At 34.1% G+C, this 24282-nt stretch overlaps 2 protein-coding genes across 2 annotated transcripts; both read right to left on the bottom strand.

Annotated features, from left to right (window-relative positions):
• Positions 1-3643: 3643 nt before the first annotated feature.
• On the bottom strand, positions 3644-8862 carry LOC132551697 (beclin 1-associated autophagy-related key regulator-like). The gene is made up of 9 exons (XM_060215870.1): positions 8669-8862; positions 8282-8344; positions 7559-7601; positions 7111-7192; positions 6350-6584; positions 5696-5868; positions 5347-5497; positions 4491-4664; positions 3644-4142 (listed from the first exon to the last, which is right to left on the bottom strand). Exons 1-9 carry the CDS (start codon positions 8860-8862, stop codon positions 3809-3811), a joined length of 1449 nt encoding a protein of 482 aa, XP_060071853.1. The 3' UTR covers positions 3644-3808.
• Positions 8863-13255: 4393 nt separating this feature from the next.
• Positions 13256-22605, bottom strand: LOC132551407 (solute carrier organic anion transporter family member 4A1-like). Its single transcript, XM_060215550.1, has 9 exons — positions 22588-22605; positions 22192-22313; positions 21545-21870; positions 20813-21034; positions 20325-20427; positions 19940-20061; positions 18041-18188; positions 14447-14511; positions 13256-13542 (listed from the first exon to the last, which is right to left on the bottom strand). Exons 1-9 carry the CDS (start codon positions 22603-22605, stop codon positions 13256-13258), a joined length of 1413 nt encoding a protein of 470 aa, XP_060071533.1.
• Between the last annotated feature and the right edge of the window lie 1677 nt (positions 22606-24282).

Raw genomic sequence — 24282 nt, 5'->3', positions numbered from 1 at the left:
CCACCATTTATAAAAAATCTATTCCCCTCACATATTTTAAAGCCCTGATGTTACTGATATCAACAGCCAATAAAGTAACATAACATTATCAAGCCTCTGTGATAACAGATACTGACCGCCAATGGAGTAACAAAACATTATCAGGCCTCTCTGATTACTGGTATTAACAGCCAATGGACTAACACAACCTTATCAGGTCTCTGCGATTATTAAAACATGTTTCATACGAAGTGTTAAATGTGGTCAAGATACTGTAATCACAACAAAAACTAAAGTGACAGTTTATGGTAGTCCTCGCGATCACCATTATAAGACTTTTCTCAATAAGAGAAAGATTCCCAGACAACTACAATCTCTTATACAACAGACAATCTAGGGACATCAGGTGCTCGGGCCTTGGTGATAAACAGACAATCTAGGGACATCAGGTGGTCAGGCCTCCATGATAAACAGACAATCTAGGGACATCAGGTGGTCAGGCCTCCATGATAAACAGAAATCTAGGGACATCAGGTGGTCAGACCCATATAACAACTTATACAACAGACAATTTAGGGACATTAGGTGTCAGGCCCCTGTGATAAAACAATCTAGAGGCATCAGGTGCTCAGGCCCCGTTGATATAACAGACAATTGAGGGACATTAGGTGTCAGGCCCCTGTGATAAAACAAACAATTTAGAGGCATCAGGTGCTCAGGCCCCGGTGATATAACAGACAATTGAGGGACATTAGGTGTCAGGCCCCTGTGATATAACAGACAATTTAGGGACATCTGGTGGTCAGGCCCCTGTGAAATGACAGACAACTGAGGGACATTAGGTATCAGGCTCCTGTGATATAACAGTCAGTCTAGGGGCATCAGGTGCTCAGACCCTTGTGGCAATTCATACAGATGATAATGACATAATGACAGGTTGGAAGGTGGTCAGCTACTGTGATCAATGTCAACAGTCCACTCACTGAATGAGACCTAGATATAACTGTCTTCATAACCAAAAGAGAACTGTTATAACACATTTTCAATGATCTTATCTCTCATTGTATTGCTATATAAGGTAAATATTATCCAAATAAAATGATAAAACCTTCAAAATAATTTAAATAAAGGCACATTTTATCTTCTTCTTAAAAACATCAATCAAACTTTTGTGGCTTACTCATGTTTCTGAACATTAATTTACAATATATCTAAACATATATCAAAAGTCCACTTTGTGTGTTAATGGTGTTTCATACGTGACTCCAGGTAAAATGTCAAATCTTAACTAAAATTAAAAGTGGGACAAACAAATCAACATTTCAAACTCTACAACAAATACTGATGTTATACATCAAACATAATTGAACATCCCTTTCTAAATTTTAGTACTTTTCAACACGGAAATAGTTGTATTATTTTACAAGGTGTCTTTTATTTCATGGCATTAAACAGATCAAAGAGGTTTTGGTGAATTTTTAAACAAGTTATACTTGCAAGTTTTTTAGCACATATTTTGTACTATCTAGATTTTTTCGAACAGCTGCATGACTACGAAAATTAGGAACTATGCTGAAAACACACCAAATTGGTACTAGACTCTTGTCAATCTTCAATTATAAATGTTTCTGAGCTGTAGGCACTGAAATCTCCTGATCCTTAACACAACCCTTTTTTATTCTGGGCCGATGTAAGCCTATTTTCAATACATAAACATACTAACCTGTGTGTTAATCATTGGGAGTAATAATTGTTCAGTCATTACCCAACATCAAATTAATCAATTTCTTCAACACAAGAGGCACTTGAGGCCTGTATTGCTCACCTGGATATTTTAGCTTTAACTTTAAAGCATTCTTATTTACAATCATATTGTTACATGTTCCCCAAAAGATTAGGAATTTTAAAACTTCAAAAATAGATATCAACAAAATACCTTCATCCAAGCAGAAAAAAAATTATTTAAACTCTTACCCTGATCACAAATATTGGGCTCTTGATAAAGACATTTGGTCAAAATACTTTCACTTTTGCAAAAGAAAAAAGGTGGATTTCAAAGATTACTACATCTATTAACTATATTGGGCCAGTCTCAAAATCCTCAATAGAGTCTGACCTACATTTTATACAGAATTGAGTTCCTTTTATCAAAGCAAGCTTTTAACTACTTAGTTTGAACAAAGTTCTATCATTCCTAGTACAAAGACCCCAGTGGTATGGCCAAACATATATACAGAAGAGGTATTTTAAAGAATTAGCTCTATTTCCCCTAGTTGGTCCTGCTCCTAAAGCCCCATGGGACCGAAAACCCAATGTTTAAACAAAATTAATTCCCCTTTATCCAAGAATGCTTCAGACAGAATTGGAACAATGGGGTCAGACTCACCATTTAAACAAAATGCAGTTCTTTCCCCTCCTTCCCCTAAGGATGCCTTTGGTAACAATTTGCTTAATCATTCATGACTAGAAGTACTTTAAAGAGCTTGTTGACAGACGACAGATGCCATTTTACAGCAAAAGTTTACATTGGTTCTCAAACCAGGTGAACTTACACTATAGAACGTATTCGTAATTCTATTTTAAACCTGAACACAAACTCCAACCAAATAAATATACACACTCTGGAATATTTGGCACTTGGAATAAAATTAAACAATATCAAATGAAACAATGAATCACAAATAAGGACAGTTGATAAAACACAACATAATATGTAAATTGTAACAAATGTTTACAAAGTCAACACAATACAAAATATGTAATCATTTGTTCCAGTACTATTGTATCCACTTGTTTTCAAATTAAAAACTGACCAGGAATATCTATCAAGAACACATCAAAATATCTTTAAATTTGAGGAAAATAACTTTTTAAAATGCATCTTTCTCCTTTTTTCCAAATAATGGCATTTGTTGCTTATAAATACACATGAATCATTCTATATGAAGTCAGAGGTAGCTTCACTCTCAATTTGGAGTGACAATCTCACAGCATAAACTCTAATTTCCTGAAATATTCATCCTTTCCAGAGCACAATAAAGTCATGATCAACAATTAATAGAAGTATTGTCTTCACTATAAGAAGTTTGTTTCCTATATCCATCTCCATTTATAAGCCATTGTCATGAATAAAAATATTTGAGATCAATAAACCTTCTGTCATGAAAATAAAAATGTTTGAAACATTAAGAGTCAAATTAAGAAAATGTTTATTCATTTAACATTTTTATCATTTTTTTTACAAAGAGTAAATTCAATATGAATTCAAAAGTCATTTATAAAATGATAACATTTCAAAATTATTTTAGAAATGATATGAGAGGACAGTTTAAAAATTCAAACTGTAAAACCACTTATTGTTTATCAGTGAGTTTTTTCAAAGAACTGGCAAAGACAAGAGTAGGAATACCGAAACATGAAATCCTTTAGAGTACATTTGTACATATTGAATTTATTTGCACAGAAATAACATGCATGTAAAGACCTATTTGTTTAAAAAAGTCATACCAAATTTGGTAATCCAAAAAGGACAGTGCAAATTTTACCAGAAATATCTAAAAAAAAAAGCTATACAAATATTTCATTTACGAAAATATTTTATTTGCTAAGAAAGCTGAATTTTTAAAAAATATTGTAAGAAATTAAATTAATTTTTAGTTTTATTGAATATAGAAAGTGCTTCATTTAATTCCAAGAGAATATAAAAAAAGTCAATTTTAAAAGTCATACAACATACAAATGCAAGAACATGGTATCTGCCAAATGGCTAAATTAGAATAATTGGTCTCATTTCATAACACAGAATGAAACTAACTAAAAGACAATGATGTCATCTTTTGTCAGAAGGTGCAGGTCCTCTAAAAAAGGATACTAGTGACGCTGCAGCTGATGTGACAAATGCACTGGCAGTGAGATGAGCAGGATCTGACGTAGGAGGCGCATAAGAAGTAGATTGTAAAGTGGAACTAAACACTGCACGATTCCCAATCTCACTTTCGTCTATGTCATGAGGTACTTCCTCCCAGTCTGGTGGCAGACCAATCTCACCTTCTCGTGTGAAGAGTTCAGCCTGACAATCATCTTCTTCTCGTTCCTCGTCTGTTGATACAGTTATCTCCCCTACAGACTGGAGCAGTTCCTGATTCACAATAAAGGATTGCACTCTGTGAAAAAAAAAATTTGAGATGTGGTTGATTTCAATACAAATAAGAGTTTGTAGAAAAGACTATGAATTGTTGCAGTTAAAAATTATTGATAAATCACTGCCATAAAAAATTGTACATTCTCCATTTTTTGTAGTTTTCAAAGCTGATACTAACTGGATATTAAATAAATTTCATTAATACTTATTTGTATCTATATAATAACACTTGAAGTTACACCTTTGTTTCCCCATACATCAGTTTATAGTTATATCTTTGCTTCATTCTTAATTAAATACAACCAAGATTCTGTTCATCATAGAGATTTATCATAAAGAAAACCCCAAATTAGGCAACAGTATAATTAACCTTCCTAGACTTGTGTGTCTCACGAGGAGGCAGATATTCCCTAATGTGTTTCTGGGATCAATAAGGGGACATTCAGCTAGACCCTGGGAGAAGCAGATGTACAGTAAATTCTGGTTGAGGCAAGCAACAGAGTTCCGAAAGTTCTTCTCAGTGAGCTCAGCACCACAGAATACACTGAAAATAAAAGTCCAAAATAAAAAATTAACAAAACTTCACTTGAATTTAATCAATTAGTTAGAACATTTAAAATCCAATGTAAAAAAAGCAAGCTGCACTACCTCAACAAAAACTGCAGAACAAGCAACAGAGAAATGCTAATCTAATTTTTACTTCCTGCAATTCTTTTTGTGAATCCCGAATGTGTGAAACTATTTCCTACCAACAAATCTGTGGACCTGAGTGGTGTGATAACTTGTTCCCTCTCCTCCTGTTCCTACCTGTAACTCTTTCTGTTAAAACAGAGTGGTGTGATAATGTGTTCCTGTTTGTATCTCTATATGTGAACTAGAGTGATAGCTTACTCCCACCTGTAATTCTGTATGTGAACCAGAGTGGTACAACAATACAACCCTACTTGTAATTCTGTCTGCAAACCAGAATGGTAAAACAACATTACACTACCTGTAATTCTGACAGTTAACCTGAGTGGTACACCAACATTACCCTAATTGTAATTCTGTCTGTTAGCCAGAGCAGTACAACAATAAAACCCTACCTATAATTCTGTCTGTGAACCAGAGTGGTACAACAACATTACACTACCTGTAATTCTGTCTGTGAACCATAGTGGTACAACATTACAACCCTACCTGTAATTCTGTCAGTTAACCAGAGTGGTACAACAACATAACCCTACCTGTAATTCTGTCTGTGAACTAAAGGTACATCTAACAGAGATGATAGAATGGACACCAACTGACTGGCATAACACAGTGCTGCACTGATTCTGTGACCAGGATTGCGTAAACTATTGTCAGGGTCACCATTGTTCTCACGAGTTGTAGCCACTGAAAAACAAGTCACATTTGAATCAGGCATTTCATATCTAAACAAAGCAAGACATCAAGCTTATAAAAGAATTGTGAAGGATTACTTTGAAATCTATAAAACTTTATTTGAAAATAAGTGTGTTATCAAGAGCATATTTATTAAAAATTTGGAGAAACAAAAACTGATCATTGTGTTGACAATCCTCTTGATCTTACCCCATATATTATATGGTGAATAGTCACCACTAGATGGCAGTGTAGGTTCTACAATGCGGAAGTCACCATCATTGCCATCTGTGTACACCCATTGACCTCTGATATATGTTGTGTGGCTAGCATCTCGTAGGGCTTTTTCTGTACTGGCCGAGTTTGCACTCTCTTCTACCACACTGTAACACAAGGCAGTAAGATGCATTTGAAGATTGATTACTGTATAAGAAGGTTATTTTCTGGGTAAAGTTCACCTATTTATTCTAATGAGGACAACAGAGATTTGTTTATCATTTCCAATTTTTTCATACCTCCTTTATAAATGAACCTACATTCATTTCAAAAGTTTAATTTATTTTCTTCATTCATTAATTTCAACTAAAAGAAAAGACATTTTCCAGAAAATTCCATACATCACATGTCATTTTGACATTCAATTTTTTGAAATCTTGACTCCAAGGGTTTTGATTTGACTCTCACGATTCAAGAGTTTGAGTCACCGACTCTTGAGATTGTAGCCACAATTTCTGAATTATATGGTAAAAAAACCTCATTAGGCATTTGAATGATGCTTTATAGAAGCAAAAAAACAACATCAGCTCATAGTACACATCAATATTTTGATTTATTTTCTGATGGAGTGATGTTATGTAACTTTACCTGTCACGCTTGACTTCCAATACTGGAAATATGTAATGAGTCAGATCAGCCACATGTTTCCTTCTCTCTTTTGATAGATTCTCCAGGACATCTCCCAGCGAGCTTAATTTCACGCCATTTGATGACCTTATGAGCTTGATGTAATCCTTTATTCTCTGCTTCTTCTCCATGTGATTGCGACCTTTCACACGCCTGGCATAGTTCTCTCGACTCATCACATCTAACTCTTGCCTTTCTAATTGAAGAAAACCAATAGGATACCAGTTATATCATTAAGTTTTCTTATTTTCTGATATAAAATTCCTATGTCAGGAGTTTTCAAATTTGTGAAATGAAGATAGAGATATCTCAACTAGAGCAAAATGTTTCTGAAGTTTAACATGTGGTTTTGTACAGTGTTAAACTCATTCCTTTGGATTAAGATTTTACTGTCTGCAATACAAAGCCCCAAATTTTATTACTACAAGCTCATGACTTCTAATCAATGCTGCTTGAAATATATGACAGTAATCCAATGTGCTTATGCTACAAAAAGTGATAAAGCAAACCCTATCATAATGTATTCAGGTAGAAATGAAAGATTGCAATTTAATCCTACAATTTTTTCCATCTTTCTAATGATACTATATCACTGTCTAGCAAGTATTACATATGTGCACTGAACAATTTGTGTATCACAAATCAGACAAACCTTAGACTTTGAGCAAGGTAAATTTGTTTCACTAGCAACTGTGACCAACTTTAACCATATCATGAAATACCTGTTGATTTCATCTCCTTTGAAGCAGCCAGTGTTAGTTTCAGCAATGCAATTTTCCTCTTACATTCTTGGATATCTTGTTTCTAATAAAAGAGAAATTTGTTATAATTATCATTGTGAGAAATTCTTTAATTACTGAATAGACGACTACCAGTAATATATCAAAAATGATTCCTGTGCCTTCCAAAGCAACAATTTATATTCATAAAACAAGAATTATTATACGGATGTAAGATGATGCACTTTCGATCACATGTGTTTTCTTTCATTTACAGCTTTAGTATATATTCATCTGAATAACTGAGAAAGCACTTAAATAGAAGACTGAAAAGTATGACCATAACTTTGAATTTTCTGCATATGAAGTGTTTAAATGTTTAATACATTCAGCCAATTAGTGAAGAAATAAAAGAAGATAAAAGGTATACATATGAAGTCATTGTAATTACCTTTTTATCAATGGCATGTTTCTTGTATACTGACTTTCTCACTCTAAAATAAAAGATTGTACATGTACAAATGGTGTGGCTATTAAAGCCATAGATCAACCCTAATGTTCTTAATAATCTTTAAAAACTGATACCATGCATGATATATGCATTATATTCAGAAAATGAAAAAAAAAAAAAAAAAAAACGAAAAAGCAATTTATAAAAATATATATTTCAAGCTGAACCGAGACTGCTTTCTTGGAAATTTACTGAAATCATCAACAAAGATGATAGGAGGGTAATCATCCTTGATACTCCAGAGGATCATCTCTGCTCTCTGCACCCCTAGAACATGTCATGGCAAAATTGAAGGCACAAGCAAATTAATTTTATAGGTTTTAGGAGAAAAAAAACTAACCACTCACAGGCTGATACGTTCGATTTGGAGATTACAAAGGAGCGACAACCAACTTCACAGCCATAACAATATACCATTATGGGACCTAGAAATTCTGTTGATGTTCATCAAAGGATCAAACTAGTCTTGTGCCTTACACATGGAACTTTCACTTTTGCCAGAGGTACAGAGAACGAAAGTGACTGTAACACGTGGAGTATAGAAGATTCTTTCAAATTTTCACAAATAGATACAACACATAGTTATTGCATTGCAGGTGATAATAACGTGACACAAATACTGTTATCTATACCGACTTAGTAAATTAAATAAAAAATACTTACTGCTCAAGCACCGAATCTCTCTCTTTTGAAAGAATTTCTAACTTATGACTTTTATCTGTAAACCTACAAATTGGAAGTAAAAGTGAAATTTCAAACCAATGAAATTATCTATGGGCTTAGATATAATCTTAGTCCGTGGATTATCTTATAGTTCACATTTCAAGATAACACATACTCCATATACTGTAACAATGGGAAACTCGATTAGATTACGTAAGATATATATTTTTCTGATCAACAAGTAGTTAGAAAAAATAAACGCTTTGATAAAGAATTGAAATGCTCGAATAAGCATAAAATCACGAAATAGGAAGGGCGTCTGCAGTTATTCAGTAAATTTTTCCTTTTGTTTACATTTTGACTGTCACCATCTGTCAAACTACGCACCTTTCTGGGTAGGTCCCTTTCGAGTGTACGAATAGACCCTGGTTGACACACAGTTTACAATAAAAGGGTCGCTTGCTGTAATCACACACTGGACATCGTTCTACGGCAATTTTAAGACCAGATGAACTGTCAAACGATGATGATAATTCAAATTCCGTAGGCGCCTCTTGTTCTTCTGTACTTAAGGCAGCCATGTTTACCAAGTGAGCATTTATAATTTCAGTGCGGAAAAGCGGAGAGAGAATTCCGGAAAACACGTCGTCTTCAAAATATCACTCAAAAGTGACATGTTATCGAGGATTAAAAATATTTACAAATGCATGAATACACAGCAACCGTTTAAGCTACTATGAAGTTATATAATTCAACTCTAGGAAACACACGAATTTGAAATCCTACCTTGGACTAATTAAACCATTAAATACATTTCTTTTCTCAAGATAGTGTTTCGCGGAAAATCTTAACATTATTGAGTTTCTAGAAACGACTTATCATTGATACTGTATACATTACCTGATAAATTCAGATTTTATTATACGCAAAAACCATCATACCTTATGTACCATGGGGACGGAATATCCCAAGGTTTTGTAACTAGCCACGAACATAAATGTATGCATACAGCATTAGCTGATCATATCCATGTAATGACAGAGAGTGAAACATTCATAACAGATGACAGAGGGATTTCAACTTAGACAGAAGCTTTACAATTTATAGCTTGAACAGTTAAGAGGAGATATGATTATCTTCAAAACCCACTTCCATAATAAAGGAATTACAAAGCGTTTACTTCAAATTGATTCCTTATCAAGAAAAAAAAATGCAAATTAGATATAAAGACTTATGATACTCCTTTACAATTCAAGTTGTGGATATTCTGGAAATGAAGGTCCAAATTTGTACTGAGGTTGAAGATAAGTTAAGATACCCCATATATTATATGGTGAATAGTCACCACTAGATGGCAGTGTAGGTTCTACAATGCGGAAGTCACCAGCCTTAAAAATCAGTTATCGGCAGAAGTAAAGTTTATACTCTATATACAGGTACTAGAAATTATATGGATAAAGATGATTGCATCCTGTTGTAAAGGTCTCTGTATGTTTTGATTCAAGAAAACTTGAAATGCAGATAAAAAAATGTGTATTTTCGTTTTTGTTCATCCAAAAGTTAAAATATTAGTGTTTATACTCTGAAGCCATGGAAATGTTCAAGCAGTTTATTTTGTTTCATTGAATCATGAAACAGTAAGTAAACCACATACCTTCACACAAGGCGTACTTAAGGAAAATCTGCTTATAGTTAGAATGTGATATAGAAGGCATAAAGAGTGTACGCAAAATTAAGCATGATATTGCATAGGCCATGATTGACACATGGGTTTTGTGTGCGATTTCTTTGATTCTATGGAGACTTAAAGTGCACACTGAGTAAAAATAGAAATTAATTTAATGTTATTTCTTATGATACAAAAAAAAGTTGAAAACCGTATAGAAATTCGGCCGGCCTAATGCTGAGATATTTACTTGTAAACTTCCACCTGTTCAGCCTTTTAAAGGATGACTCGCACTGATTGGGACCCTGTCGACTGTGACGTCACAAGTTCAACGACTGATAGCAGGCGTCATGGAGGAAATACGCACGGTCTAGAACAGCTATGATATGCAACATGAGATTACAAATGAAGGTTTTATAGTTTTGAGGAATTATATAATTCTGACGATAACATCATGTAGACAGTAAACAGCCGTATGAAATTTGTCTGAAGTGATAATTCTAAACATATTTATTGTCAACCTTGGAACAAGAGATAAGGCACCAGTTATATACATTAATACAAGGAAACAAATACTACCATGGAAATATGCATACATTGTATATCTACAATAATTATTGCTATCAAAATCAAATTATGTTTCTAGACTTCGTGAATGACTGCATATAATGTCTGAAGATATTTGAATTAAGGTCTGCGGTAAGATAAGGACTATATGTAGAAATATATCAGTATTTTCAAAATAAATGAAACGGTGGTGTCTGCTGTTTTTGATTAATGATAACATGTAGGACAAATTATGTATGTATCATAATGACAAATCAACATTATTGTGTAATCCTTAGGTAAGGTCGACAGTTAAGATGTTTGATTATATTTATAGTCCTTTTGCACGAGACGCTAAATTATATCACGGACTTTGATAAAATACTTTAGAAATTATAGTTTTAAAGAAAATATAAATGAATCACGAGGTTCCATTGTTTTCTCCGTGTAAATGTACATGAAATATACACAAGCTATGATTCAGCATCATGATTTGATTAAGTCATTTCATTTCACTTCCTTAGTCTACTTAGGTGTGAAATATGTGTATAGATAATTTAAATAACACTAGACACACTTGTGTCACGTGCTGTCACGACAAGAGGCCCACTGTACACCTCAAAGGGATGCCAGCAGGTGGGTAAGGTGTAACCTGAACTCGAAGATAGTAAGTGGATTGGTGCAAGCTTCTTTCGATTTTCCATTTGCAACAATGTCCTCAGTCGTGATAATGAGGAAAGATATGAGGTTGTTGCAATAGAATATTTGTATAGCATTGGGAAGCAGGTACGTTTTCGTTAATTTGAAGAATTTTTAATCTGTTTTCTGTTTGTGTAATATTAATTAAGAATTAATCCTAATTTCTAGAGATAAATTGGTTAATAAAGAGTAAATTTTTTGCAGTCATTAGATTAATAAATTATGAAAACAGATTATTCAAGATAGCATCCGCATGTGTGTTCAGACACCCGAGTTAAGTACGTCGTTTTTCTAATCAAAAGGAAATAATTTCATAATTGAAATTGTAAAACAAATAATTTCTGTATGTATGTAGCTCTTTAAACATAACCTAAAAAAGAAATTGTCAGCGGAATATATCACATAAGTAGCTAAAAAGGTCGCAAATCGAACACACTATGTAAGCTTTCTGGTATATTTCTACCAGGCTGCTCCGACAGCTTTGTGACTTGTGACATCACAGATGTGGGCTACCGCGATTGAGGCGATTGTCGTTAAGTCAAAGGTGTGATCAATCACAGTATCTCGGAAACGGAACAAACTGCGATGTTCGCACTTTCTCGGTCTTTGTTTGTCCAATGTAAAGTATTTTATGGCCAAATATAGTTAAACACTCAGACTACACTTTCAGGAGACAAGTACATAAAGCACAAACATTGGGAGATAGCTCTAATTATTTATGTTGCTGTATGCTTTGTCAATAAAATAAGTTAACATCAAAACCGATTTCTAATTAGATGACGAGCAAGCAAATCAATTAGACCACATACCATGTAAATTATTATCAACCTCGCTTTCACTTTTAGAGACTTAGAATCAAGTGTTTCCCTATTGACGGAATTCAATTATCATCCAACCATTCATCGCTTCTAGATATATCAATACTATATTAAGACATATTTCATGGCAGGGCGTAGCTTCCATAGAAAGAAAAAGCCCGGGAGTACACATAAAAGATCCGTGCATAGAGTATGTCGGACAAAATTACAAAACTGAGGTTGAAAATAAAAATGTTGTTGAATAAATAAATAAAAAAAAAAAACTGTCTCAGAAAACGATTCAAAATATCTTTGAAATCATGAAATTTATGACCCCTGTCCTGGGCTTACACATTTCTGCTGAGCTAGCTACGCCCCTGCATGGGGATCTATATCATCACTAGTCGATTGTCTCTCATTGTTTTTCATTTGGCATGACGCCAACGGCAAGCAGATACTGCGTGTTCTGTTTAATAACGGTTAACATTCATTATACATGTTCACAAAACAAACACCTCTTTATTTATCGCGCTGAACATGCTCATCTAATTCATCTCGACAGGATATAAATTCATCTGCTCGTAACTATATGAACACGAGTACCTGTGCAGCGCTATCGTAAATTGATGTCTGTATGTAAATAATTAAGAGCGAAATCATCGTTTTTACGTGCAACAATAACAAAAAGACCATTTGTATGAAAATATTTTTTATTGTAAAAAATATTGCCACAAAGGAATCGAGTTACTCCCTGATGTCAGAACATTGTAATTATTGTACATTTTATGTATACTTGACCAGAAGGTAGACGAGTCTTTGACTCATTCCGTTATCAAGTATAAATAAAGACTATTATTATTATTAACATGGAGTTTTGAAAACGAGACGGAGTCTTGTTTCGGTCAAAAACTAAGGAGACGAAAGTTGATTTGTAACATTTAAGTTGTGACTTAAAAATTGATATTCCAATCTTTTTCCTGGAAAAATGTCATTTTTGAACTTGGAAATGCTTAAAATCGATATGTTGAAAAGGTTTCATGCTTGATTTCCATGTAACGCACCAGACCAAAAAAATAACACTGAAGTTCACCATTAATATATCATTTTTAAAACTAGTTCATGACTACCATAATGGTGCTTCATCTAAAGATTAAGGTATATTTTAGGCAGTTTTATCGAAGGTGAAAGTTTAATATTGATACTCTATACAGGTAGCTTTCTTTAACTTAACAGAACTAAGCTGTTACACAATTTAAATAACAGAAATCACAATCTAGTTGATTCATCCTTTTTGCTATTGTCCACATTTGCAGCAACGGACGGAACCGCCACAACCGTGTCGTCATCAACAGGAGGTGGAACGTAAACTTTGTAAGCAATCATAGCAAATATGGCGCCCATTAGTTTGATTGCTGCAAACCACACGACAAGACGAACACCAAGATCAAACTTCCGGTAAGTCCAACAGGATCCGGTTTTTCCACAACTTTCCTGCCATACAGAGCATGCGCTGTCTATTATTGCCCCTAATAGTATTGGTCCTGGCGTTGTCCCTTGAAGAGATTATATAAGAATAGATTTAATACACTACATTTTGTCACAAAATTAGTTTATTAATAATCCCCTCATTGATGATCTGAAGAAAACAGATAACTAATGCTACAGTAACTGTAACACTTACTCAAATCATCAAAAATGAGAAGGATGTACAAGATACAAGAGGCACAAGCAATTTGTTTTGGAGGTGTCACCGTCTTCTACCTCATGTGCGAGATTAACTTCATAAATGTAGGTTAAATAAAAACAGCACCAAGTTCTCTAAACAATACGAAAAAATAACGACGTGTTGACAAAATCTTAATTCCAAATCAAGATCGATAAAGCGATGGCGATACATAATACATAGCACGGAATCCATGAGAAAGTATTAGCACAAAGAGAATAAGACCAGGTGTTGTGGAAGGGCAAGAGCGCTCAGCTTCATTTGCCTATACCGCGATGTAAATCTTTGTAAATCCTTGTAAGTAATTTCAAATACAATATGTCAAAAATCATATCGAAACGAAACGAATGAATATTTCTCGGTGGCTTAATGGTACCGTTATCGAGTTTAAAGATGGTCTACATTTCCTTGCGTTATAGTACTTTTTATAACCTTTCCAAGATGATATGTAATAACGGTTGTTGCGATGAATGTTTCTCAAATTGACACGATTCTTGGTGCGTATACAATTAATAACTAATTAACTTCTCATCATGGTTCGGCCATAATATGCTTATCATCAATACACCATCCATTTTTTTCCCAATTTGATTTCAGTGGTAACACTTAGGTGAAAGACAATATTTTTACACCGGAAACAAACAAACAAACAAACAAACAAAATGTATGATCTCTTGATAAGGAAATGATACCTTAAATCTTAAAAATCTATATCTAAATTTGATCGGTATTACCTAACAATCTTACTACTAACAACTCCACTCCGATGGCGAGGGATCTCTGTTTGGGTTGGACACACCTGTAGAAATGAACAATAGTTAAAATTAACTATCTGTATAATACACCGAAATTTTACATGTTATATACCTACATTGTGCATGGAATTATGAAATATAAGTCAACCGGTTTTTTTATATTGCAAATGAAACAAAATTTTGAAAATAACGCTGAGATTATGCATCAATAATTGTAAGATATTTACAATTGTGCGTTTAAACTCAGATCTGACAGCCTAAAGTGATACAGGCATATAATAGAAATACACGTTCTTTAGGAAAGGATAAGAGTTCGTTTGACAAGCCATTTCTTATCTGTCAAATACATTGTATAAATGTAGTTGCCTAGTAATTTTTGTAAGTATATTCCATTATCAAATACGGGACTTAAGCATGACCTTCACGACTGTCATAATACATTGAACAATCGTCACGATGCACAACGCTGATCACAGAACATCTGTGTAGGGTATATAGGTATATTATAATGATAAATATATAAATCACTATCTTTCCAGTGAATATTTTTGTAAGTATTTAAAAATAGATAATTCAGCGTAAAACAAATAAAATATGTATTGTCTTTGTTAGTCAGTGTCAATGTATACCCAAAACTAACACAAAGACAGAGTGAAATTACTCCGTTATTGTCTTTGTTAGTCAGTGTCAATGTATACCCAAAACACAAAGATAGAGTGAAATTACTCCGTTATTGTCTTTGTTAGTCAGTGTCAATGTATACCCAAAACACAAAGATAGAGTGAAATTACTCCGTTATTGTCTTTGTTAGTCAGTGTCAATGTATACCCAAAAACACAAATACAGAGTGAAATTACTCCGTTATTGTCTTTGTTAGTTAGTGTCAATGTATACCCAAAAACACAAAAACAGCGTGAAATTACTCCGTTATTGTCTTTGTTAGTCAGTGTCAATGTATACCCAAAAACACAAAAACAGAGTGAAATTACTCCGTTATTGTCTTTGTTAGTCAGTGCCAATGTATACCCAAAAACACAGACAGAGTGAAATTACTCCGTTATTGTCTTTGTTAGTCAGTGTCAATGTATACCCAAAACACAAAGATAGAGTGAAATTACTCCGTTATTGTCTTTGTTAGTCAGTGTCAATGTATACCCAAAACACAGAGTGAAATTTCTCCCGTTATTGTCTTTGTTAGTCAGTGTCAATGTATACCCAAAACACAAAGATAGAGTGAAATTACTCCGTTATTGTCTTTGTTAGTCAGTGTCAATGTATACCCAAAAACACAGACAGAGTGAAATTACTCCGTTATTGTCTTTGTTAGTCAGTGTCAATGTATACCCAAAACACAAAGACAGAGTGAAATTACTCCGTTATTGTCTTTGTTAGTCAGTGTCAATGTATACCCAAAACACAAAGATAGAGTGAAATTACTCCGTTATTGTCTTTGTTAGTCAGTGTCAATGTAGACCCAAAACACAAAGATAGAGTGAAATTACTCCGTTATTGTCTTTGTTAGTCAGTGTCAATGTATACCCAAAACACAAAGATAGAGTGAAATTACGTCAGTGTCAATGTATACCCAAAACACAAAGACAGAGTGAAATTACTCCGTTATTGTCTTTGTTAGTCAGTGTCAATGTATACCCAAAACACAAAAACAGAGTGAAATTACTCCGTTATTGTCTTTGTTAGTCAGTGTCAATGTATACCCAAAACACAAAGATAGAGTGAAATTACTCCGTTATTGTCTTTGTTAGTCAGTGTCAATGTATACCCAAAACACAAAGACAGAGTGAAATTACTCCGTTATTGTCTTTGTTAGTCAGTGTCAATGTATACCCAAAACACAAAGATAGAGTGAAATTACTCCGTTATTGTCTTTGTTAGTCAGTGTCAATGTATACCCAAAACACAAAGATAGAGTGAAATTACTCCGTTATTGTCTTTGTTAGTCAGTGTCAATGTATACCCAAAAACACAAAGACAGAGTGAAATTACTCCGTTATTGTCTTTGTTAGTCAGTGTCAATGTATACCCAAAACACAAAGACAGAGTGAAATTAATGTATACCCAAAACACAAAGATTATTACTCCGTGTCTTTGTTAGTCAGTGTCAATGTATACCCAAAACACAAAGATAGAGTGAAATTACTCCGTTATTGTCTTTGTTAGTCAGTGTCAATGTATACCCAAAACACAAAGATAGAGTGAAATTACTCCGTTATTGTCTTTGTTAGTCAGTGTCAATGTATACCCAAAACACAAAGATAGAGTGAAATTACTCCGTTATTGTCTTTGTTAGTCAGTGTCAATGTATACCCAAAACACAAAGATAGAGTGAAATTACTCCGTTATTGTCTTTGTTAGTCAGTGTCAATGTATACCCAAAACACAAAGACAGAGTGAAATTAATTGTCTTTGTTAGTAGTGTCAATGTATACCAAAACACAAAGACAGAGTGAAATTACTCCGTTATTGTCTTTGTTAGTCAGTGTCAGTGAAATTACTCCGTTATTGTCTTTGTTAGTCAGTGTCAATGTATACCCAAAACACAAAGATAGAGTGAAATTACTCCGTTATTGTCTTTGTTAGTCAGTGTCAATGTATACCCAAAACACAAAGATAGAGTGAAATTACTCCGTTATTGTCTTTGTTAGTCAGTGTCAATGTATACCCAAAACACAAAGATAGAGTGAAATTTCTCCCGTTATTGTCTTTGTTAGTCAGTGTCAATGTATACCCAAAACACAAAGATAGAGTGAAATTACTCCGTTATTGTCTTTGTTAGTTAGTGCCAATGTATACCCAAAACACAAAGATAGAGTGAAATTACTCCGTTATTGTCTTTGTTAGTCAGTGTCAATGTATACCCAAAAACACAAAAACAGAGTGAAATTACTCCGTTATTGTCTTTGTTAGTCAGTGCCAATGTATACCCAAAACACAAAAACAGAGTGAAATTACTCCGTTATTGTCTTTGTTAGTCAGTGTCAATGTATACCCAAAACACAAAGATAGAGTGAAATTACTCCGTTATTGTCTTTGTTAGTCAGTGTCAATGTATACCCAAAACACAAAGATTGTCTTTGTTAGAGTGAAATTACTCCGTTATTGTCTTTGTTAGTCAGTGTCAATGTATACCCAAAACACAGAGTGAAATTTCTCCCGTTATTGTCTTTGTTAGTCAGTGTCAATGTATACCCAAAACACAAAGATAGAGTGAAATTACTCCGTTATTGTCTTTGTTAGTCAGTGTCAATGTATACCCAAAACACAAAGATAGAAAATTACTCAGTGAAATTACTCCGTTATTGTCTTTGTTAGTCAGTGCCAATGTATACCCAAAAACACAGACAGAGTGAAATTACTCCGTTATTGTCTTTGTTAGTTAGTGTCAATGTAGACCCAAAACACAAAGATAGAGTGAAATTACTCCGTTATTGTCTTTGTTAGTCAGTGTCAATGTATACCCAAAACACAAAGATAGAGTGAAATTACTCCGTTATTGTCTTTGTTAGTCAGTGTCAATGTATACCCAAAACACAAAAACAGGTAGAGTGAAATTACTCCGTTGTGCTTGGTCCAAATCTTACCAATAGATAAAAAGATTTCGGGAAGTCCCTCCAAGACTTGCCGAAGTTGGGTCTAGTCGTCATTTCGTTAGCATCGTTGTTGTGGGCTTCGGACCTGCGCAGTTTCTGTAGTTGATCATGGCCTATAACATACCATGCGTTCACCCTTTTTATTCTTTCCTCTATGTCCAACGAAATATTCTAATTCAGTAGTAGAGAAATGAAAAAAAAACACTAATGTTAGTAAAAGGTGTATGTGAGCTACCAGGTCACCTCTGTCAACCAGGTCCTGTGACACCTAAACATGATCAGGATAGTTAGGGCAAAGAGAGCATCCCGCAGGATTGCTTATTCCATACCTCACAGCAATCTGATAAAAAGTGGGCGACACCGTTCTTATAAGGTCACAAAAGGAATGTGAAATCCAAATTGAGCAACGGTTTAATCCATGTACGTTATGTTGAAATTATGGAAACACTTCAAACGACCATGATATATACGAAGTTATTTCACAGCGAAGACTTTCGGATCCTTCGAGAAACAATATACAGGAGACAGCCAGTCATTTGATTCTTTACAAAGAACAAGATTGTACAAACGACACACAAGTGAATAGCACCTTTTAATACAATGTTTGAGAGTCAGATAAAGCAGAGTCAAACAATCTATTAAAATGCATCATACAGCTGTTTCGTCCTTCTTGAACTCGTCAGTGATCAAGACCTAAAATTTGAACCCTAGGAGGCGACTGAGGCGAAAATCCAAAGAGATCAAAAGAAAAGTCACAATATTTCACATAGTGTTATCAACGGAACTTATCAGAAAAGTACCCAAAATTGAGGAAATGAAATGTTTCGGAGATGTATGTAATATACGCGAATGCTAAAACACATCAAATAGACCTACCTCAGTGACAATACTTTTGCCAGCCACAAGGATGAGAAAAAAGGGTAATAATAATTATTGATATATGATGTAGATCAATGCCCATAAGATAAGCATTCTAACTGTGTTTTATGTGATATGTATATAGGCTGTAACACTGACCAAGGGATTCAGTTCTGGCAACTAAAGTACAATTCCCAGTAAAGAGAACACTGCATGTGTATTTCCCACGGAATATACATCATGTATATAAGTCTGGAACGTGTATTTCCCACGGAATAAACGTCATGTATGTAAGCTTGGAACGTGTATTTACCACGAAATAAATGTTGTATATAAGTTTGGAACGTGTATTAACCAAGAAATAAATGCCATTTATCATGTATATAAGTCTGGAACGTGTATTTACCACGGAATATACATCATGTATATAAGTCTGGAACGTGTATTTACCACGGAATAAACGTCATGTATACAAGTCTGGAACGTGTATTTACCACGGAATAAACGTAATGTATATTAGTCTGAAACGTGTGTTTACAGTGGAATAAATGCCATGTATATAAGTCTGGAACGTGTATTTACCACGGAATAAACGTCATGTATATAAGTCTGGAACGTGTATTTACCACGGAATATACATCATGTATATAAGTCTGGAACGTGTTTTTACCACGGAATAAACGTCATGTATACAAGTCTGGAACGTGTATTTACCACGGAATAAACGTCATGTATATTAGTCTTGAATGTGTATTTACCACGGAATAAACGTCGTGTATATAAGTTTGGAACGTGTATTTACCATGGAATAAACGTCATGTATTTAAGTCTGGAACGTGTATTTACCTCGGAATAAACGCCATGCATATAAGTCTGGAACGTGTTTTTACCTCGGAATAAACGTCATGTATATAAGTCTGGAATGTACAGTAAATTTTCATAGCATTTAACTAAAAGAAAATAGTGTGAAACTTTAAGGGTGTTTTATTTAAGAATGTATACAAACCTGGAAGTTCTTTGGGGTATCCAAGAAGAGGGAAACCAATCAACAGGAACGAGAAGAATGATATCAGTATTCCAATCCACCAAGCTCCTACCCATTGAGGGTCTGCCGGAGTCAGGGGAACACTACATTATCAAAAAACATATTTTAACGTATGTATATCTGCCGTATTGGATAAAGTAAATACCCACACATAGAAATTGTTTTGTATAATTCTACGAAAATATGACTAATGTTGCATAAGCTTTTTTATCATATTTCAAAACAGGCACCAATTTATATGTTATTTCATTGACTTAGAAAAATCAAATGATTATTTGGAACTGTAAATTTGATATAATTATCGAAGCCTGGTACATTTAAGAATTGATTTTTTTTTTTTACTTACGAGGAAATGTCCACTTTGTCAGCGTCTACAAAATACGACAGCGTCTGACCTCCGACTATATACCCGACAGCAACACCCACAGCCGCCGAGCTAAACGTACATCCTGCAACAAATATCAAAGAAAACACAATGGTAATGAACTGTGAATTATTACAAATTGTGCTTATCTAAGAGTTTATGACTTATGGTTTTCAATAGAACTTAGATAATTACATTATCAGACATCGCAAAATTAGTTATAAAATCAATTAGAGTTCATTTATAGTGCAACACATTATCGCTAAAACATATCATTTACTAAATTCAAATTCAATTATACTTTTATAGTTGAGTAAATCAATTAGTTATCTATGATAGAGTAAACAAAAGTTATTATTTTCATTAAAAAAGATAATTATATGCTGTCTACTTACATTCTGCGTTTTTTATTGTCAAAGAGTAAGTAGTATCGTGGCCTGGTAAAGTATATATACTATATAAACCCTTACCTATATAGAAAGACGTCAGTTTCGGTTTACAGTTGTCGTCGATATACGTCAGTGCGATCGTAAACATTGGGATAGCTCCAATTCCAAGAAACGCTTGACCAATTAAAAAACACGCGTAGTAACCATCATATCCAGAGCTGTTAGACGTTCCGTCTTCGCAAGCGCCACTCGAAGTATTACCTTTTCCCGACATACATAGATTTTGTGTTCCGTTGGTTCCGCCTGTAAAACGAATTTCATCTTTTTACATTGCCAACCTGTTTTTATTGTAATAGCATATTTCACATTTTGGTTGTGATAGGCGGATGGTCCAAAGCGTTGCAATTGTAAACTCATATGAATTGTGATGACATTATAAAATCAAAAAGACCCTATTTAGAATGCATATGTATCTAAAATTGATGTTTTTAGTGCTATTGTTTCATCAAGAGAGAAACTGGATTAAAGAAAAGACCATAGACTCTTTTCAAAAGTCTCATATGAAACTTAAACTTAGACAAGATCATTTTTATAATATGCTTCGTGTCGATACATGTTCTCTGCAAGGAATTTTTATTTTCAACACTTACAACGTGGTTTTGAAACTTGTTAGACATGTATAAGTATTTAGCTATGAAAATCTGCTTGATTCCTTTTCATACTTATCTATTATCCGTAAATCCGACAAAGCTTGTCTTTTTACACTATACAGATAACTCGTAGTCTCATAACAGGAGATAACGTGTTACCTACTCGAGACGGTGTATTTGTATTCGTCTCCAACGAACTGTGGCAGGGAGAATATGAGACTCCCTAAGGACATGAGAAACACCCCAGCTGCCATGATACGTGGCTTGTTCCTCTGGCCTCCGTAGTAGCTGATGAAGATGAGCACAACTAAAGCACCAAAGTCGTTAGCACTAGCGATAATGGAAGAACGAGAGCTGGACATCTCGTACCGCTTCTCCAGGGACGGTATGACGACATTTATTACACCGTTCACGATGAAGCCCTCGAAGAAATTAAACACACACTGCCAAAACACGTGCCACCTAATGCTGTTAAACACCTGTAAAAATCTGCAAAAAGTAACACAATATTTCATTAAAAAATATCGTAAACCGGGTTTATGATGTTTGATCTCGTTTTAATACTATGTTATACAGTAAAACCCGTCTATAGAGGCCATCCAACGAAGCAATAAATAATGTACACCAGGGCCTTTATTTAGAGTTTCAATTTTTATAGTGGTCTTTATAGACAGGTGGCCTTTGTATAAAGATGGGTTTTAAGACAGATTTGACTGGGTTTTTTTTATTTTCAAATTTTTTGTTTGTTTTATTGAATCTAGTGTGGTTATCAAGTGGCGTTTATACAAAATATGTACTGAAGCTACTCACCTCGGTCTACATGTCCAGCATCCATAGCGATCTTCATTTCGAATTATTTTTCTTTGTGGTTCTGCTCGGTCGACCGTTTCGAGTGTCATTTTCCCTTGTTGCAGTGGCTGAAGTATCGAACTCTTCGGAAACAAATTAAACAACAAGCTAATTTAAAAATTTGTTGTTTGTTTGTATTTTCAATATTGGCGCAAACATAAATTTGTCAGTTACACCAAACAATATATATATTACGAAATAAACCTACTGCAATATGCTTCATTCAGTAAATATATAATTCAAATTTGCATATTTTTGTGTTAAGCCATGCAACTAAAAATAGGCTTAGAGCTATGTGTTATATATCGCATACATAATTATCGTATCAGTATATAATTAAATGTAAAGACACTTTACCTCGAAGTCATCAGCCATGCTATATTGAAGTTCTTTGGGTTTGTAGACCTGTCCCTTATTTTGTTCAACACTTTCAGAGTTACAATGGTAACTGACTGTTTTACTACGTCGGCTATGCTAATGTTATCGTTCTATGTGAAATGTGTTAGCATTAAGTGGCGGGGTCAGATAAGATAAAATAATCGCAATCTTATCTTGTCTTACATGTCCATCTACTTAATAAAGAACGTCAGCATGAAAGCTGAAATATTACGAAAATAAACACCAAACAGATATGGGTAATAAACAATTAGGAAGCGTCAAATCAGGACATTAACAAATCAAAATAAGTATTAGAAAAAAAATACATTTATCAAGAAAAGGAATATTACATCATGCTGAATTGAATCTGGTTTGAAATAACCATAAAATAGATAAGAATGGGATATGAATGAAGCATAATACTTTGTAAGTACGCATTTTTATTAGCGAAAGTTAAAGCACACGCACATACAATATTATCATGTTACTTATATATATATAAACTTATTTATTTTACAACAATTGCGAAACAAGTTATGTCAACTTATACTAATCACTCTTGTTGGCCCGGATGTAAGCGCGCAAGGGGTCTTATTGTGGGAGGAAACCGGAGTACCCGGGGAAAACCCACGTGGTCAGGCAGGTGACCCCTTACCTTTTCATGTTACTTATACTCAGATCAGTCAAATCTTGATTTCATAAGATTATATTACTCAGTATAATAGTGACATCCCTCTGTGTGCCTTATTTGCATACTGAATTGTCCAGTAAGGTATTGGTGAGTTTTAATAAAATTCTTGCTTTCTTTCAAAATATTCCAATTAGACATTTTGATATATTTTGGATTTGTAATATATAAATCAAATAAACATAACGAGTTTGTGAAAAAATCCAGTATGAACATAATTGATAAATACAAAGATGATATACCGGAAGTTGTAATTATAATAAGTCGTTAGCTAGGTACTTAAACTAGCTTTATATGTAATAGACAATGCAGTTTTAGTTGGCGCTAGATACTAGCATATAACATTTTCATTAATTAGGTGAAAACATGTATTTGAATATACTAGTAATAGTAAAATCAATACTTATGATAAACGAAAGTGTGAAATCTAGCTACCTGGTCAATAAGTTTACTTGCCTTGTCATTCAAACACATGTCACACTGAGAACGTTCGTTGATAACGTCTTACTGTTTAATGACATGTGAAGTATTATCACATGTAGAGTATCACTATACAGTAAAACTAAGACAGAACATCTTAACATCCCAGTGACAACAACTTTACCTAGAATAAGACCAAAATTGCTTCATTACAAAGCCAACTAAATGCCCTAGTCATTGAGCACATTTTACCATTGTTAAATATGTTTGCCAACCAGGAAGCGTGTCAACAACGACAAAGGGTAACGAAAGTAACAGTAAAAAATTCTGAATAACCAAAAAGACGAAGAAATGTGTGTGCCTGTGATTACAACCAGAAGTACAGTTGCGTGTATAAGTATAAAGCATATATGAACCATTTTAGAATTGCAAACGAAGTATTCACGGCATCAATTGTATTGTGTATTACACAATGCCTCTAATGATAATAAGAAAGATGTCGTTTTGATGTTAGAATGATCAACAGCTGGTTATTCTTAAGGTTCATTCACACCGTTCCAGGCAGA

Source organism: Ylistrum balloti, unplaced genomic scaffold (assembly GCF_031769215.1).
Source record: "Ylistrum balloti isolate Yb309-2 unplaced genomic scaffold, AGI_CSIRO_Ybal_v1 Utg369626, whole genome shotgun sequence".
Lineage (NCBI taxonomy): Eukaryota > Metazoa > Mollusca > Bivalvia > Pectinida > Pectinidae > Ylistrum > Ylistrum balloti.
The sequence above is the reverse complement of the archived record's forward strand: the minus strand, read 5'-3'. Positions and strand labels throughout refer to the sequence as shown.